This window comes from Dunckerocampus dactyliophorus, chromosome 21 (assembly GCF_027744805.1).
Source record: "Dunckerocampus dactyliophorus isolate RoL2022-P2 chromosome 21, RoL_Ddac_1.1, whole genome shotgun sequence".
Taxonomy (NCBI): domain Eukaryota; kingdom Metazoa; phylum Chordata; class Actinopteri; order Syngnathiformes; family Syngnathidae; genus Dunckerocampus; species Dunckerocampus dactyliophorus.
In genome coordinates, this window is record NC_072839.1 from 12,415,496 (window position 1) to 12,433,935 (window position 18,440).

Sequence of the window (18,440 nt, forward strand, 5' to 3'; positions counted from 1 at the left end):
TGGCACTTTATTTTCTGTCTGTCTTTGGGATTTGTAATGTACAGACAGAAATGTATTTTTCATATCTTTAATATGAGGCAAAACAGTATTATCAACACCTCTCTCACAACAGTGCAATTTAATATGATAAATCCAATTTGTGTGAGGGGGGTGGCGGGGGATCCAAATTGACCACTTGGGCCTTTTATATTGCTAGAAATCCGACAAACTAAACCTAATCCAAATGGCCACACACAATTTTTGTTTTGTGACTTTAATGTGAAGAATGAGTCTATTTTTTCTAAAAAAAAATTGTACAAAAAAAACCTACGTAACGAGCACGACCACAGTTTCCTGCCATGTGGTGGTTGAAATGATGCGTGCCTTTTCATAGCGCGATGAGAAGGCAGCGACGTCATTTGGCTTTGTTCATATATAATAGCGCTGTACAGAAAACTCTAATTTTATAGCAGAAATCAGGTCTTTATGTAATAGATATTGAGTTCTCAGGTTTTCTATAACTACTCTCTGATGTCTTGTTTTCCCGCCCCCCCCCCTACTATTAACTTTTAAAGAGGTTTGCGTCCCATCCACATTGGTCTTGTCTTGTTAGCGGGAAGAGTTTCCTCCTTAGTAGCGAAGTCCTCAGTGATGGAGTTAGTTTTAAGTCAGTGTTTCCTTTGGGAATCCCTGGTCTAACACGCACGGCATGAAGAACCCCTCTCCCAGCATCCCTGCAGCGCCACCGCTCCCGACGTGATGCTGTGGATGGATGGGTGATGAGAGGCCGTGGGCATTAGGGAATGTTGAGATTTGTCTGGCTTTCATTTTGTTTACATATCTCCCTTTGTCATATGCAGTGTTCATGTTACCACTGATGAAGCCTTCGTTTGGACCCCTGAGCAGGATGCGTGACTTACACTACTGACACTACCATAGGTCAGAGGTCAGGGCTATTCAACTAACTTGTTCCTGGGGACACATTTTCACAACGCTGAGGGCCAGGCAGACGAACCGTATTTTTATTTTCTATGTGACGTTGCTTCAAGGCTCTGTCATATCCTCGATTCTTTACAGCTCCTCTGACAGCAGTGCTCTGCTGTTTTTAAGTAACTACTGTAAACACACCAGTCAAAGATATTGTATATGACAGGAACGCTCTGCTGTTTTTTATGACCCACTGCAAAAATGTGAGTCAAAGATCCCTTAAATGACAGGGGCGTTCTGCTGTTTTTGAGGACCTACTGCAAAAGTGCCAGTCAGAGATCCTAAATATGACAGCAGCCTTCTGCTGTTTTTGAGTACCTGCTGCAAAAATGCTAGTCATAGATCCTTGAAATGACAGGCGCATTCTGCTGTTTCTGAGGCTCGACTTCAAAAACACCAGTCAAAGATCCTCAAAATGACAAGAGCCTTCTGCTGTTTTTGAGGATCGACTGCAAAAATGCCAGTCAAAGATCCTAAATATGACAGGAGGCTTCTGCTGTTTTTGAGGACCTGCTGAATTTTTTTTTTGTCAAAGATTCTGCTGTTTTTGAGAATCTACTGCAGAAAAAAGCTAGTTAAAGATCCTCAATGTGACAGGACCATTCTGCTTTTGAAGATCTGCTGCAAAAATGCTCGTCAATGATCCTCAAAATAATAGGGATATTCTGCTGTTTTTGAGGACCTGCTGCAAAAATTCTTGTCAGACCTTTAAAATTACAGTTTTTGAGGATCGACTACAAAAAGGCCAGTCAAAGATCCTCAATATGGTTGGAGCTTTCTGCTGTTTTTAATGACCTGCTGCAAAAATGCTAATCAAAGGTCCTGTTTATAACAGGAGCACTCTGCTGTTTTTAAAAACGTGCTGCAAGAACACTGGTCAAAACTTATGACAGGAGTCAGCGGACAGGAGTGTTCCGCTGTTTTTTCCGCTGCAAAAATGTTGGTCTCCCCCAACAGAACACACGGGCCACTCTGATGTCATTCAGGGGCGGGATGAGTTGAATAGCCCTCACCATGCTAGGTGATGAGTGTACATATTTGAAAGGTTGTGTTTATTTTCTCTGAGAGAATGCTCCTGATCATTCATAAGCTGTCTTTGTGCATTCTGCCACTAACCAACATGTCCTGGCTGAAGAGATCAACACCGTTTCAAGCCACATCTTTGTATGCATGTCCATTATGATCATGTGGCCACGGACAACACTTTGTCACGGTACATAATGTATGTCAACGTTTCTGTAGAGCATCTTTTTCCCATGGCGTCTATTAGCATATGCAGAATAACAAATAAATGTGTATATATATATAACTCAACGTTGCTGTGTATTCTCCACTTTACCATGCACCATTCTCTAACATTAGTGTACTGTACAAAACAGTGATGAAATGACAGTGATGGAGTGACACATTTTATTTGCATCCAAATAGCATACATATTTTTATACACAAATAGCCGTAGTACATACAGTACAGTAGCACCAGTGGTACAGTGTAAGTTGTGCAGTTACTCTCCCAGACTGCAGAGAACGCTGTATGTTTTTACTTAATGGATGTACGCAGCTGTTGGTGGTGTTCGCGGCAATTCGAACGAGCAGACACAAACACGGAAACCGCCAGCATGGAAGGGCAGGTTGGCGATAAAAAACGTAAATTTATGACTGAGGACGATGAATGCTTCAACCAGGCCACGCTTGTCGCCTCAAAGTGGATTCTGGACTTCCTTTTTGTCAGTGTATGTCGTCGTTTTAAGGAGGGAAGCTATGATGCGTTCCAAGACGCCATTTGTACCTACGACTGTAAGTTGCCGCTCGGCAAATAAAGTTGATTCAAAGTTTACCCACACCTGTGGCGTCGCATTTAGCTCGTTTTATGCATTTTATTCCTCAGCCGTTTCTCGGCAAGCCTCGCTGAAACGAGGAACCTCAGACGAGAAAACTACAATATGCGCCTTCCTCGCCAGAGTCATGCACGGAAAGCAGCTGGGTAAGCTAAGCGTCACATTTGTTCGCTTTTCGTTGTGCTTCATGGCTTTATCTTCTAATATAGACACACACTTTGAGGACGACGACAGTGTGATGCCGCTCATGTCTGCGTACAAAGTGTGGTTGCAACTCAAAGAGGCCGTGGAAGATGAAAGTTTATTTGGAAACGTCACTGTTCTCTTGCTCATTCAGGTAAGCATTAGAGGAGGTTGGAAATGTGAATATACCCGTAAACTGTGGCAAGATTTATATTTAAAAAAAAGCATTAGAGAAGGTGGTACATCCGGGCACTATATGACGTGTGTAAATAATCACATCGCCGCCATATTGTTTTTTTTCTGTACTGTAGTACAGTTACTTCACTGAAATATTACCGTACACCAAGTATTAATAAGAGTAAAAATATACTTATACTTAAAATGTACTCGGAGGAAAAGTCACTAGTTACTTTTTAAGGAGGGGGTCTCCTGTGTACTGCAGAAAGTAAGCTAAGTGTCAATCTAGGTGTTCTTTAACGATGAATTACACTTCATTAAAGTACTATATATATATATACCTGATCAAAATCTTAAGACCAGTTGAAAAATTGCTAGAATTTGCATTTTGCACATTTGGATCTTAATGAGGTTTTAAGTCGAGCTACAGCATGCAAAAGCAAGAATGGGGAGAGAGACGAAAAGCACTGTGAAAAAGTAATTTATTGAAAACAACAAACTGAAATAGGCAGTTTATCAGCGGATCAAAAGTTTAAGACCATCGCTCAAAAAATAACAAAAAACTCTCCAAACCAGAACGAAAAAATGTTCTGTAGGACTCGGTAATGAGTAGCTCCACTGTTCTTGTAAATCACTTAAAAAATGGGTTTGGGCATGCTTGAGGAGTGTTTCAGGAGGCTAGTGGGAACATTGCTCCAAGTGGTGAAGATGGCGACAACTGTCTGGAAGTGATGGCCATTTTTATAAACTTCCCTTGCAATCCATCCCCAAATGTCGATTTTTTTTCCCCCGGGTCTACCACTTGACTTTTTTGTTCCGTAATGCTAAGGATTAAAAAAAAAGTCGAATGTCTGTCTCACTGCGGCCAACCTCAGCAGCAGTGGCACGCTGAGAGAGGCCTCGCTCATGCAGCTCGACAATCCGACCACGTTCAAAAGGAGAAAGCTGCTTCGCTTTAGCCTTCGGGGGGGCATGCCAGTGTGAATGCCTGACAGAAAATGAACATTTAGAGCAGATTTTGGCTTTTATAGCCTGTGGTCTTACACTTTTGATCAGGTGATGAACAACCTTCAGTTTTTTTGGTGTAAATTACAAGTTCCAAATGTGCAAAATGCAAAATCTAGCAATTTTTCAACTGGTCTTAAGATTTTGACCAAGAGTGCATATATTTCATCTCAATTCCTGCTGAATTTGCCAACCTGCGGTCATCCTGCTGTTCCCAGGGACACTTTCAGATGAGGTTTAAGTAAAAGTACATGTGCAGATTTTTAAAAGAACTTTAAAAAGTACAACTACACAATAAATACAACTTCAGTAACTTCACCTTGAGTCTTTATAAGGTAGTAAAAGTGCAAGGTTTCACCAAAAAAGTAAAAAAAAAAAAAAAGTCATCCAATCATTTCCTATACTGCGTGTCCTCATTGGGTTCATGGGTAAGCTGGAGCCTATCCCAGCTGACTTTGGGTGAGAAGCGGGGTAGTGGTATATCATATTCTGCATGTAATGGTTGTAAACCTTTTTAAGAAGTTACTAAATTCATGAATTTGCTGGCATTAACGATTCAGTGAAGTTGTGTCGAACTCGTAATCCAAATACTGTGGCTTTAATAAGGTTGCCTTCTCACAGTCTGTAGTTGTGTGCTTGGAAAAAGGCCAAAGAACATCAGCCTCCTTCGCTCTCAAGTGGTTTGAAGAGCACGATGGCGTCCCACAGGTCAGCATTCCAGTTATTGTCTTGTTCACTGAAATAGAACAATAAGTGTCGTCTTCCACAAACAGAAACTGGGAGCCAAGCTTTCCACCATAGTGGCACAGATGGACACCTACAATCCGCTCCTCGCCGGTTTCAGCTTCAACCGACTCCTGGAGATGGTGCGGTCATATTTGGACACCTACCTGGCCAGGAATCCGTCAGACTACCTTGTTAAGGTATAGCAGTGGACCCATGTTGTTTTCTGAAGGGTTTCATCACTGAGGGTGAGCATTTGACAAGATTCAGCTCTTAGAGGGGTGTCCAAAGTGCGTCGCGGGGGCCATTTGCAGCCCACGGCTATTGTTCATTGGCCTGCGAAACATTTCATTCATCCATTTTTTTACAAATATTTTTATTTCATTAATAAAATACTTTTTAGGTTGGTTGACCAAACAGCGCACTCCATCGCTCAATTTCCACAAGAAGCAATCTTTGTAATCAATGAATTGCCTCATGGACTGTGGTGCAGCGATCTGAAGCACTGCTCGTGTCCAACATAGATGCATTAACAATCACTTAATTGATGATTTGGCCTCAGTTTTTTGGAAGGGCACACGACCACACCCAGCGTGGCCGCCCTCGGGGTGCATGCGACTCTTTTTTCACGCATGTGTCAAAAGAATGTTTTTACATAATTGAGAAGGACCTTGAAGGCTGTTTTAATGGCGTGCCTCATTGGTTTGGCCTCATTTGGCACGGCTTCAACACCTTTGATGTAAAAGTTAATTGTGTTGGAAAGGTATGAGGAGAGATCATTTATATTATCTATCAGGAAGCCATAAAGACCGTCCGGAGTGTGGACGATAAGGACGCCATGGCAACAGAGGACACATCTCGCCCAGAGAAGGTCGACGACTCCCAACGGGAGGAGACCAAGTAGGAAATAAGCTTTCCATGAATATTATGTGACTTGAAATGCTATTGAGTTGTTTCCGTATTGCACTCGCAGCGGAACAAAGCACAAGCACCAGTCCACCTTCAAGAATCTGCGCATTTGCCTCCCTAATGTATCAGCGCATGGTAGGATAGCTCACTCCAGTTGTTCCTTCTCCCGTCTGAACTTAAATGAGCGCACACCTTATAAGCCCTTTGCCAACAGCGCTACTGGAAAGAAACACGTTGACCACCATCAAGGAAAAGCAAAACATGGACGCTGAGGAGGACGCGAGACTCTCACAGAGGGACGATGTCAGGTATGAATGACACTTATCAAGCAGGAATGTCAATGCTGTAAGACATGAGATGTCATATTGTAAAAATAAAGTATTCGTTATTAATAAGACATTTTATTAGATATAAATATTTTACCATCTTTTTTTTTTTATGATTATGCTTCAAGTACGTGGCTTGTACTCGCCTGTGGCGTGAGAAGCTGTATTTGAATCCCATTTCAGCAAGTCTTTGTACACTTGTTTCACATTGTTGTAACATCCTTTGTACCACTAGATGGCGCCACCCGTGGTACGCTTAGTTAAGAGCGGATGCTTTTACTGAAGCCATTTTGTAGTTGATGTAAACGTAGGGTGTTTTCTTACAGAAGACTGGAAAGCAGAGTGTGTTTTTAAAAAAAAAAAAAGATTCATTTGAACCATGCACTTTCAACTGATTTTATTTGTTTGGCAGGACAAAACGCAAACTTCTGTCCACTAAAGCAAGCGTGTGGGAAGGAGAAAGTCAAACATGCATGAGACCAGCGACTTTAAAAGGTATGCGTGAGGTCTTATTGTCCTATTTTGTTGTTGTCTAAAGCGTCTTTGTCTGATTCCAGACAGCACCAACACTTCAGTCATCAGTAAAGCAAGGACACACAAGGTTAGTTTGGAAGGATGCCCCGTCCTGCCCCGCCCCATAACCTGTACTTACAATATGTTGCTCTAATTTGATATTTATGCATTTTGTTTGTAAAGAAATGGACCTTTGAGTTGGACAAGAAACTCAAAGATGGCGTCAGGCGTCACGGCATGGGCAAGTGGGCTCGCATTTTGTTGGATGCCGACTTTGAGGGCCGCACCGGCACCATGCTGAAAGACCGATGGAGGGTTCTCGTCAGGGACAATAAAGTCAACTGAAGACGTTTTCAACACAGTACGTATTTGGGGTAGAAACGGTGTGGCATCCTCATGGTTTGGTACGTACCTTAGTATGGATGTCATTGTTCAGTTCATTTTTGATAGATACTGTAGGTACAAAAGACACCATTTAACTACTTGGCCAATACATGCAATTCTTGAATTAAAAATGTGATATGCTATTCTATATTGCAATTTACAGGGTGTCATAAGGAAAGTGAAACAGTAAGAGTTTGAACAGTATTATGTATATATCTATATGACCATTTCTTAAAAAAAAAAAAGGCTTAAAAACCACACAAACATGTAAAGGCAAATGTTTTATTTGTATCAACAGCTTTTTTTAAGTACAGTATGCTTTTTTACTGTCTTTGTTGGTTGTATTTGTACAATATGTCAGACCCATAAATATACTTTGCACTTCCTGACAGCTTGTATTTGATTACTGAGCATATTCATGACTCAAACACTTCCCATCTTTCACTTTTAATGTGTATTACTTGGGAGTTCGGTACCGAAAAAAGAATTAGAATCCGAATACATGTAGACCTCGTTACGCCTCTAATACTTGTTGCTGTATTAAGCATAGTTTTATTTTGTAAATCATGAATTTTACCTTCAAGTGAGCGTCTAATGAACCTAACATGTTGTTTATAGTACAGACAGAAAATACACACTAAGAATATCAGAACAATTAGCTTAGCTGATCATGTCCTTAACAGCACCCCTGCTGGCTAGAAACAAGCAGTGCAGCTTATGTTTCCTCATCTTCTACAAGAGAACAATTACGGCACATGCATCCCGAGTGCAGCCTTCCAAAAAAGAAAAATGTTAAACTTTTTAAGCACGTGATCCATTAACAATCTTACATCATTAGATAAAAATGTCACGTAATTGATGATTTGGCCTGACAATTTTTTGGAAGGGCAAAAATGACCACACCCAGCATGGCCGCCTTCGGGGTGCATGTGACTCTCATTCAGGTGTCAAAAGAATGTTTTTACATAATTGAAAGACCTTTTAATGGCGAGCCGCATTTGGCACACCTTCAGCACCTTTTAATGTAAAAGGTGATTGTATTGGAAAGACGGGAGAGATTATTTACAGTATATGAAATTAGCTCATCCATTCTACGCTATCGTATTGCTGTAGTTAGGCTTACTCGCCACTAGAGGGCATCGTTTGTAAACAAAGACGTTTACTTAAGCGTGCACGTCGTGTTTGCTCCTTGAATTACATCACACAAATGGAATGAAATGTGATTGGAAATATTACATATTGAATGAATAAAATGTGAAAGCTGGATCCAAAAGTGTGCCTTTTTACAAAGATAATAATTCTCATCTTATATTAATATGGGCAACAAGCTGCACTGCTTCATAAGTGATGCATCTCTGAATGTTCTTACCGGCGCCCAATGAGAGTAGAGAAGAAGAGCAACGCGTGCTTGTTGATCAGATGAAGATGAAACTGTGCTGGGGTGGGCAGTTGCACTGTTGCGTTCTCCGGATCTTCCTCCACGTGCCGCTGCATCGAGGGTTGCCCACCGCCTGCCAGCGCAGCACAGCCTCGCTGCAACGCAAAGTGTGACACGTGTCTACTTGGACCGCTGGTGCGCACACTGCGCATCACGCTGATCTTTCCTACCTGTCAGTTTCCCGCCCGTCTCCTTGGCAACCGCCGCTGCTGTTGCTCATGGCAGGCGGGCGGCACGCCACACACACCGTAAAGCCTTCTGTAAAGTAGCGCATCCAGTGTGTGTGAGGCCTGTTCTCCGCTGTACAGTGAAGGGAGCGCGACTCCAGGGAGAATTCCACACAGAAACTGCCAGAAAACAAAGTGAGTCGTGCTGCAAATAGCTTATCATGGCTTGTGTTGTACTACTTAAGTTTCAACACTGGGTGGTGCTGCACTGACAAGTGCATACTTGGAACTTTTTCCCAGCAAACATCCACATCTTAGCTTTGTGACAAAGCAAATCAGTGTAATATCTAATCATGTCAATAATAATGAATTGATTTTATGTTTGGATAGCCCATCTTTAAGAAAGTTAATATGGAAACCAACCCAGGATGAAGAGGACTTCCATAGCTGTCATGCTTGGGCCTCCCCTTGCCGAACTCCATGCTGGTGATGAATGCAGGACCTGATGATGATGATAATAATAATGAGTCCATTAGTGCAGTACATGTAGACACCAGTAACTTGTGCTTACCGGAGTTGATTCCACATGCGTGGCCCTGGTGGTCTCTGTAGTCCAAGCACCCGGCCCTTTCTTCCAGGCTGGGGCAGGGCTCTCCGTTGTTGCCGGGCCACTCCTTCACGTGACGGATTCTGAGCCGCAAGGAAGGCCGGCACGCCTCGGCACAGCCGCTCCAGAAGCTCCAAGGGCTCACTGTGCAGGCCTTAGCTGCGTTTTTTTTTGGGGGGGGGGGGGGTAGAAAAGGATAAGTATCACCACAAAATGGCAATGCTGAGGACAGTGTATCATAACAATCCTCGTGCTATGAAAATATAAATATTAAGAGGCTGCAAACAGCATGATTGGTCCTAACAGTCATACAAGTGTAAAAAGAAGTTAACCTCTGGTATTATGTAAAAACGCTGCACGGTGGCCTCGTGGTTAGCATGTTGGCCACACAGTCAGATCAGGAAGACCTGGGTGGATGGATGATGTAAAAACGCATAATATGGTAGCCAATGATTTGAGCAGCCAGACCCTTTACTGTTGTCCCAATAGAGTCCATCTTCAGCTGTATGATTATCATCACACAAAAAAGACAAAGAAAAAGCAAACATTCATCCCGATACGCTTTGGTGTTTGCCTTGTCCTGAAAAGCCAAGAGTGCTTTCCATGGATGACGCAAGCGGATTTGACATTATCCCACTTGTTGGACCGCAACTGTAATTTCTTAAACTGATTGACTTAATCGCATTCTTCAAATATTTGCCATGACTTGAAACGCTTATTCTCAGCCCGAGCAAACAGTTTCCACCTGTAGGAATGCAAGATAGCTTATCATGTGAGGCAGCAGGTGATCGTGTGTTTGCGTTCACCTGGGCAGAGTGTGAAGTAGTCGAAGCAGCAGTCTTTGGTCCTGGCGCAGCCCTCGTCGCAGTAACACGTCCCGTAGACCCGATCCATCCTCCAGTCAGTGGCGGTGCAGCTCATGTCTCTGCCGCCGCTGCAGCATTTGCCCAAACAGCCTCCAGCGATCATGTGATTCTTTGCCAGGCTGCAAAGCAGCAGCAGCAGGAACAAGAAGGCAAACTCCACAGAGGAAGCCATCATGAAGCTTGAGGTCTCCTTGTGAAGGCTTGGTCACGACCACGAGAAGGTGCTGCAGCCCCTCCAGACCTCAAATTCCTCCATGGCACCTTAGCGCACACTCCCAGGTCTTCTCCTGCCGCACCTCTTGGGGCATGTGTGTGTGTGTGTGTGTGTGTGTGTGTGTGTGTGTGTTGCCTCAGAAGGAGACAATGCAGGCACAGAAAGGGAGGAGTGTGTTTTTCTTCCCTCCTCCCTGCTTGGTGGGCCCGTTTGCCTTCCTTGCATCACGCCTGCATGTTTCACAATCGCTGTGACCCCCGATGGCAGTTTGGGCCACCGCAGTCCACTCAAAGTCCTGGAAGAAAGGAAGGAATGTGAGCACTTGGATGTTCTCCAGTAGAACCATGCCAGGCCTGCAAGGACTTTTACTTTAATCACCTTTTGTACCTTATTGTTATTTCCTCAGCACCTCACCTGGACGTTACCCTACTGACCACCTTTTCCCACATTTGTACCCCCATGTCGCCCGAACTCCATCTTTCACTTGATAAACGGGCATGCAAGTGTAAGAGGAGGTTGCATGCTGGCTCAATTTCCAAACTTTTTTTCCACAGACCAGAGTTGGCTAGTTTTGTTTGTTTTTTTTTCATACCTAAAATATTAAGCGTAAATCAGCTGACCTGACACGTCACAGGAACATCACATGACCACTCTGAAGAAGACTGCCAGACTGACGGTCGAAACCAAAAACCTAGCTAACTCCGATCTGTAAAAAAGAACTGTTTGAAGGTATGAGTAACAGAGCAGACTCAGTTTTGATAACATTGTTAAATTACGATGACATACAACAGAGTGAAAATGTGTCTAATGTCAGTATTATTGGTACAAATACTGAGACTGAGTGCGTTTAGCAGGACGTTAAATACAACAAAAAATAATAAATAGAATAAAATTGTGTAATTTAATATAAGTTCATTGTACTATGTTTTTTTTAACTATTTTTTTTTTATATGCAAACTCATGCAATTTAGTGATGCCATAATTGCAAAAATGCCAAGAGGATTTTTGTTTATGTGCATTTTGTGATGACATCATTTCGAAATAGAGGGGTAGCGTGGGATCATTTTGTTTCAGGGTTGGGTTTTTTTGTTTGTTTTTTTGCCTAACTTTGTTTTTTCTAAGAAATGACCCTTCAATTGTTTTGGCTCGTCAGGAAGTCTCCAAAGAGACCTCTTATCATTACGACTGCTGATATCATATGAAATATCTCCACCTACACACGAGAAACGTGATGGCCTGAGCGAGTTAGCCACGCACGGCGGGGCTTGCTAACTCAACCATGGCTCTACTCTTACATGAAGGTTGGATGGAACATCCAATGACTGCAACAAGTGGTCTGCAGTGGGAAAGCATTCATTCCAGCAGGGGTCCAGGGTCCATGAGTGGATTTACACACGGGGGTGCGTCCATGACGTCATTCAAACTGTACATAGTGTACATCAGGGGTGTCCAAAGTGCGGCCCGTGGCTGTGATTTTAATAAAAGTCATTTAACAAGAAAAAAAAAGCAGCAAAAAAAAATCTATCAAAAGTCAAAATATTAAGAAAAGTTGTAATCTAGCAAGGGAAAAAAGCCATAATTTCACAGGAATAAAGTAATAGCATGAGGAAAAATGTCATTTTAGTAGCATCATGAAGTTGAAATATTAAAACAAAAAAAAGGTTGATTTTTTTTTTTTTTTTAAAGCCAAAAACCATGAATATGGTTGTAATTTTTGGAAACTTAGTTTGGGGGAAACTCATATTTGCATACATACAAATATACTGTATATGTATACACGTACATGTAGTACCTATATCATTGGTAATATCACCTTTTCCCCTACATAAGAACCATTCAACATAAGAACGGTCGTCTGGAACCAATTGTGTTCGTAAGTTGGGGACTTAATGTATTGAGAAAAAAAACATTTCTAATGAGAAAAAAGTTGCAATGTTATGAGAATAAACTTGTAAAATGAGGAAAAAATACATTATTGTTGAAATGGGAAAAAAACAGCTGGAATTTTATATAAGACAAAAAGGTCAAAATATTAAGAAAAAAAGTCAAACGAATGAAGAAGAAAAGTTGCAGTTTTACAAGCATAAACTCGTATTGCAGGTCATTTTAGTAGCATTTCACTCCACTACACTACTTTTCTGCAGCTACATATGGCTTCTTAGCATATCTCCATGTGTTGGTTTACTACAAGTAAATATCAAAGCGGTCCTTGCATCCTTTCATTTTTCAGTATGTGGCCCTCGCTGGAAAGTTTGGACACCCCTGGCGTACATACAGTACAGGCACTGTAAGAATGCAGTACTTAGCTTCCGTGTGCTTTGGTGCGTCAGTCACCACATTCAAGAAGTGATGGTTTATGTTTGTGTTGTGAACTCTTATTAACTTTTGGGGGCACAAATGAGGCCTCCAGCGAGGTGCGTTAGCCGGGATTGACCCTCGGGTGCTATAGAATGAGCAGACGTGAGTAAACAGTTGTGCGCACAGAGGGGGGTCTCCTTTGATCGTCGCTCAAGCGACAATAATAGCCTTCATCTTCACCACGATGTTCCGCAGCAGCATCGCTGAGGCGTGTGTGAGGATGACCGTTTCTATGATGGACGCAAATTCCACAATACTTTTGTTCGTATGTGTCAAGCGCACATCAAAGTGTGTTGTTCACGTGACCTCACCGTGCACTTGTCAAAGAGCACGCCTTACTTGGAAATCCCTCAGTGTGCTCGTCCACGCGGATGTATCTGTGGGGAGGGGGTCACGGGCACACCTGAGCGTGGAGCGTGGCCATCCATCACTGCCGTGCCACGCAGACACAATGAGACTTTGGTTGCATTTAAGTGCTTCTCGTCCTGGTCGTCAAGGCGACGGCCGGTAGGGAATCCCGCCTCCATCTCGTCTATATGAGGAATGTCAACTGCGGCTGTCACCGTGGACAACGCCTGACCCCCGTTGCCATGGCTTCCAGACGTTTGTTGACAAACATGCGGGGCCCGCTCTTTTAAATGCAGGGAGTTTTTCCTTGCCTCTGTCGCCAAAGCGCTTGTGTTAGTGGCAATGATCCCATATGATCACACCATTTTAAGTGGAGGACGTCCCACAAGAGTGTTTTTCAAGTGTCGCTAGCCTTGATGCTGGGAACGCCAGCTCTTTACATGCTAATGAGCTGCATCCAACTCCACTTTAGCCTTACAGCGTAACTCTGCACTTGTCCATGGTAATCCATGCCAGCACGACATGAAATAGCGAAGCCTCGCTGGCTGCCCAGCATGCTTTGCGGCACTTGACAAGTTGCTAAAGTTGTGTTCAACATAGTTAAGGTTTGTTTAGTTTCCCAAGAAGCACACACCTTGGACGTGAACACAAACCAACCCAATCCCACACGAACAAGCACTTTGACGACAGAGGCAAGGAAAAACTCCCTGGACTTGCAATCGCACAAGAGCATCATCTATTTCTGCACAGTTTGAGGCCAACGTCCTTCCATCCACCCAAACAACATGTGACCTAAACAAGGCCCGCTAATTGCTCCGACTCGGCCAAGTTTCCCCAGTCCTCCCTAATGAGGACCTCTCTGGCGGGCATGAATCAACGCTTTTGTCTGTGAGCGCCCATTCATTCATTCATTCATTCCCCTGGTTTGTAGTCATCTCCGTGTTGACGCGTGTGCACTTGAAGGCCCCTCTGCGTGAAGGCATTCAGGGAGGTGAGCGCCGGGACGCAGCAGACCGTGACGCGAGTCCTTCTTTATGGACGTTTGACTTGGCTTCTGTCGACAGAACGCCATTAGAAAGCCGGTGGGGGAGGGGGGGGGGGGGGGAGAACTTTGTACACTCATAAGGGTGTGTGTTATGATGAGACGTTTAGTGTCTCCCGCTAATGATGGCGCATTCAGCGCCGGTCACTTGAAGTTGATGGACGGTAAGACAGCAGAGAGGACTGGCAGTCTGCTGCTCTTGGAGAGACTCCAGTGGAGCAACAACAGGGTTTTTTTTAGCCAAGGATAATTGCCCCCACACATCCAGCTCTATATGTATGCAAATGGCGCGGGGGGGTTGGGGTGAGGTCTGACCCCTGAGAGATCAGATGAAACTGCAGGTAATGACGGGGGACAAGGAGAGAGGGCACGTGTCTCATGAATCACACTAAGGGCCGTGCGGGTGTACTTCACAGGATATTTCACATGGTATTATTTAGAAATATAATTACATACATTTGTCATTAATAACTAATAAAAAAGTCATTTTAAATTGGATTTGACAAAAAAAATAAGGTTTTCTGTCAATATTGACAAAGAAAGCAAGAAAGTGTCTTTTTGATTTAAAAAAATATATATATTTTTAAGTTGTTTTTGTTCGTAATATTAATTTTGTTTTTACTTGTAAATGTAACGGTCAATGTTTATTACATTACTGTAAAAATATGCTTTAAATATTACATTTTTATATTATTTTAGAAATATTTTGTATACTTTACAATTTTTACTTAAATATTGATATTAAGTAAAAACTAAAATGTAATTACAGCATGCATATAAAATACAAATATAAACATAATTTTACAATACTATAAAAGTCAAATGATGAAAAATAAAGCTTAAAGTAAAGACAATATTAATAACAAAATCACAATCTATATCCAAGTATTTTTTTTAAATAAGCGTCCTTTATTTTTTGTGTCACGGGCCACATAAAATGACATGGCGGGCCAAATCCGGCCCCCGGGCCTTGAGTGTGACACCTGTGTCCTAAAGCATACAATGTAAAGTAAATTCATTTGTTCCATAATAAAAATAAAAGTAAAAGCAAGAGGACTCACCAGGTGATTGGAATTTCCTGCCACGTCCAAATACTTTAGTCCATGGCGTGTCCATCTGACTTGGCCAGTTGTCATCGGTGCTGATAAGACTTTATAGTTAGGAATTTACGGTGGGAGCTGGTAGCTGTAAAAAAATAAATAAATAAATGTTAAAAAAGGAAAAAAGTGTAAGCAAACATAAAAAAAATGGAAAAAAGTGTAAGCAAACATTGTAATGTGATAAGTCCCAGCAAAGAGAGCAGTAAACACCTGTAGCACACACCACACACAAAAAGCCACAGATTCAACACCAGCTGTACTCTGAGCATGAAAAAGGCAAAAGAATCGACCCCCGGGTGACCCCCACCCCCTTGCTTGAGTACACGCAATTTCTATTGAAGCAGGAGTTTCTGTTGACATGCGCCTTGTTGGCGCCGTCATTGCTTTCTGATCACTGTGGAGCCATCTTGCCCAGATCTTTGTCCCTTTTGTCGCTTTGTCTTTTTTTTCTTTTTGGAATCGAAACTGGGCACACAATAGAATGGAGCTCTGTGCGGTGAAGATGGATTAGCTTCTTTGCAAAACATTAAGCACCGAAATGCAAAAAGCAGCAGGGTGAAATGTGCCTGTTCGTACCGTTCATGCACATTTCAGCTTTGCTGGGGGGCGCATTGAAATACTTCAACCTTAAGCAATGACTGGAGATCATTGGAAGACTTCATTTTTTTACTTTTGTAACTATTTTATTATTTATTTATTTGTATTTCTTTATTATAGATTTTTTATTTTTACTCGGGATTTATTATTATTATTATTATTATTATTATAATAAGTAGTAGTACTACTACTATTAATAGTATTTTTGTTAATATTAATATATTAATACACCTTTTAATTAAAAAACCTAAACAATTATTGGAGTACTATACATTAGAATTTTTTTTTTTTTTTTTACTTTTGTGACTATTTTCTGATCAGCTTTTACAACATTTTACTTTTCTAACCCTATTATTATTATTAATATTATTATTAATAATAGGGGTAGTGGTAGTTATAGTATAAATATTATTTCACATATACCTTTTCAATTTAAAATCTAAACAATTACTGAAGCCTTTGTGACTTCATGATGATTATTTTATTATGACTACAATCAACTTGTGAAAGTTACTTTTGTCATTTCAGTAATACAGTATATCAAAGCATTATTAATATTTTTATACTACTTACAAGGAGAGGCAGGGATGCAAACAGAAGTTTGCAGGTGTGTGTGTGTGTGTGTGCGTGCGTGTGCAGGTGCCAGATACACTTCCTGAATGGAAGCACTGTTTCGGTTTTAATGGAGGTGAAGTCATCAAATGCAGACTGTTAAAAGCATCTCCTTTACTGAAAAGTACACTTCAGAGCAGTTTAAGGCCTTTTCTGCTGTATATTTAGAACTCTTTGATAACACAGACACACGCACGCCCCCGCCCTTCAATGCCATCCCCGTGGCCGCATTGTGCAATCAAGTGTCAAGAGCGTAATAAAACACCAACCTTGATCTCCCGCGTGCAAGGTTTCCAGCTCGAGAGGCCTTGACGTGTCGCTTCCAAGTTCATCGGCCGGCCTCCACACTAAATGATTTGATTGACAGGCTCGCGGGGCTCTCAGCATCCTTCAAAATGACATGTGACGAGTCACGTTGCCTTTGGCCTCAGCCTGGAGGAAACGCACACACGTGACACAAAAACAGCTGCATGAAGATAGTCATTGTGGCTAAAGGATAAATCATTTCATGTCGAGAAAATTACACTAAAATTGTAAAAGAACTACTGACCTTTGAACTGAGCTCGCCTTATATCCCTGATAATTACTTCTCGTCGCCAGAAGGGGGAGACAAAATCACATTTACGCGACACTTTATTTTGTCGACCTTAGCTAGCTTAGCTTAGCTAGACCCGTAGCAATATTTTTGAAACATCACAGGTAGTTGTGCTTTAAAATAAAATAAAAATATTTTGAGGAAACCGGTGATTATTCCTAATATTAGGACGTAAAGAAGTGTTGTAGAAGGACTCGTGTATGTCAATACAAGAGCAATACCGCCATCTAGTGGTCACCAGCGGAGGTGACAAACTAAGTCTATTGCTTTCAGGTGTGCAAATAGGAGACCGCATTGTCTGCCATTGTTAACTATACAATGCCATTATTTAATATTAATTACAATGTTTGGACTAACATAGCGCTTTTCGAGAGACCTTAAGCTGCTTAATAGACAATAAGATAGCAAATATGTTAAGAGGCGGTCAAAAGTGGGTGCAAAGTTCGTAGTACCAGGCAGTCTTAAAGAGGTTAGGTAGAAGAATACATACCAAAAAGAATACTTAAGTTATTCATGATTGGTCAAACACAATCCATGTAACTGCTCAAATTCTCAACTACTTTCTGCATTAATTGAGTAAAAGTGACGAAAACATGGCGTACGTGAATACGGCGATGTATTTCCGGTTAAGAATTGGAGGCGTGCCACTACACACAATGCGTCTCATTGGTCATTGAATAATTCTGTCCAACCCATTTGTCCATTTTAGAATCCGATTGGTTCATAAGAGAACTACTCTCCGAGTGCAATGTTGATTGGCTTAGGGGCCTGCTTATCAATTGTTTTTGGTATTTTGGGAGTGAATTTTTAACAGATTACAAAATGTGGATGTGTGTGCATATAAAGCAAGTAAAAACAGTTCCACGCTATTTTACCATGTTGAACTGATTTTATTTTTCCGTATATCAAAGAAAGCATAATGGAGACCAAACAAAAAAGCAAGGTACAGTGAGGAGGGGGAAACAAACTTAATCAGGCGTCTAACAATACATAACAACACTGCCACTAATATTGTTCAATATTCAGAGGAATACCATACTCAGTCTGAGCAGAGAGGTGGCATAAAATAATAATGAATGGGTAATCAAAACAGCATGAATAGTAATGGTAATAAGTAGTAGAACAGTTATAACAATAGTGATAATCAAAGTGACAATGAAATGTAAGATAATAAAAAGCAGATCTCCATAAAAACTCTAATCTAATTTGGACAGTGCAACACCGTGTTTGTGTTTGTGTGTGTTATCCCAGTCTTGAGGTTGAAGCACTCATACCCTTGGTGTTTTTTTGTTTTTCACACAAGATAGTTTCCAACAGACAAACATTTTAGAACTCACGAAAGAACACCGCCAGTCTTTCAAGACACACACCAAGTAACTTTTTCGGTTTGCATTTATGATGGCTGTGTTCGGGTTTTTTTGTTTGTTTTTTTAATGTCTGTAGCTTGTGCAAATATAGTGGAATAGTGCAAGT

The 18,440-nt window shown here is 41.6% G+C and overlaps 2 protein-coding genes across 5 annotated transcripts; one reads left to right on the forward strand and one right to left on the reverse strand.

Moving 5' to 3' along the window:
- The first annotated feature begins 83 nt into the window (after positions 1-83).
- terf1 (telomeric repeat binding factor (NIMA-interacting) 1) lies at positions 84-8,245 on the forward strand. Its single transcript, XM_054764966.1, has 11 exons — positions 84-2,762; positions 2,854-2,949; positions 3,013-3,140; positions 4,790-4,876; positions 4,942-5,091; positions 5,688-5,791; positions 5,865-5,935; positions 6,015-6,108; positions 6,539-6,621; positions 6,684-6,727; positions 6,823-8,245. The coding sequence occupies exons 1-11, from the start codon at positions 2,513-2,515 to the stop codon at positions 6,982-6,984; spliced, it is 1,269 nt and encodes a 422-aa protein (XP_054620941.1). The 5' UTR covers positions 84-2,512; the 3' UTR covers positions 6,985-8,245.
- Positions 6,570-17,563, reverse strand: LOC129173811 (somatomedin-B and thrombospondin type-1 domain-containing protein). Of its 4 annotated transcripts, XR_008567308.1 has the most exons (10): positions 16,923-17,563; positions 16,642-16,804; positions 15,125-15,248; positions 10,042-10,610; positions 9,200-9,394; positions 9,052-9,130; positions 8,632-8,808; positions 8,393-8,556; positions 7,052-7,092; positions 6,570-6,936 (listed from the first exon to the last, which is right to left on the reverse strand). XR_008567308.1 is itself a non-coding variant. In XM_054764968.1 (9 exons), exons 5-9 carry the CDS (start codon positions 10,274-10,276, stop codon positions 8,439-8,441), a joined length of 804 nt encoding a protein of 267 aa, XP_054620943.1. In that variant the 5' UTR covers positions 10,277-10,610; positions 15,125-15,248; positions 16,642-16,804; positions 16,923-16,958; positions 17,458-17,554; the 3' UTR covers positions 7,299-8,438. The 4 variants fall into 4 exon arrangements, 3 of the variants coding, with proteins under 3 accessions (XP_054620943.1, XP_054620942.1, XP_054620944.1); XM_054764968.1 differs by lacking the exons at positions 6,570-6,936; positions 7,052-7,092 and having other exon boundaries at positions 7,299-8,556; positions 16,923-16,958; positions 17,458-17,554; XM_054764967.1 differs by lacking the exons at positions 6,570-6,936; positions 7,052-7,092 and having other exon boundaries at positions 7,299-8,556.
- Positions 17,564-18,440: the final 877 nt, after the last annotated feature.

Bases quoted from the DNA above. Each gene is read 5' to 3' on its own strand.
- terf1 (XM_054764966.1), top strand. From the start codon at position 2,513: ATGGATGTACGCAGCTGTTGGTGGTGTTCGCGGCAATTCGAACGAGCA. The intron at 2,763-2,853 runs GTAAGTTGCCGC...TTTATTCCTCAG, and splicing joins CGCCATTTGTACCTACGACT to CCGTTTCTCGGCAAGCCTCG. The intron at 3,141-4,789 runs GTAAGCATTAGA...GCCTTCTCACAG, and splicing joins CTGTTCTCTTGCTCATTCAG to TCTGTAGTTGTGTGCTTGGA.
- LOC129173811 (XM_054764967.1), bottom strand. From the start codon at position 10,276: ATGATGGCTTCCTCTGTGGAGTTTGCCTTCTTGTTCCTGCTGCTGCTG. The intron at 9,131-9,199 runs GTAAGCACAAGT...CATCATCATCAG, and splicing joins CGCATGTGGAATCAACTCCG to GTCCTGCATTCATCACCAGC. The intron at 8,809-9,051 runs GTTGGTTTCCAT...GTTTTCTGGCAG, and splicing joins GGAAGTCCTCTTCATCCTGG to TTTCTGTGTGGAATTCTCCC.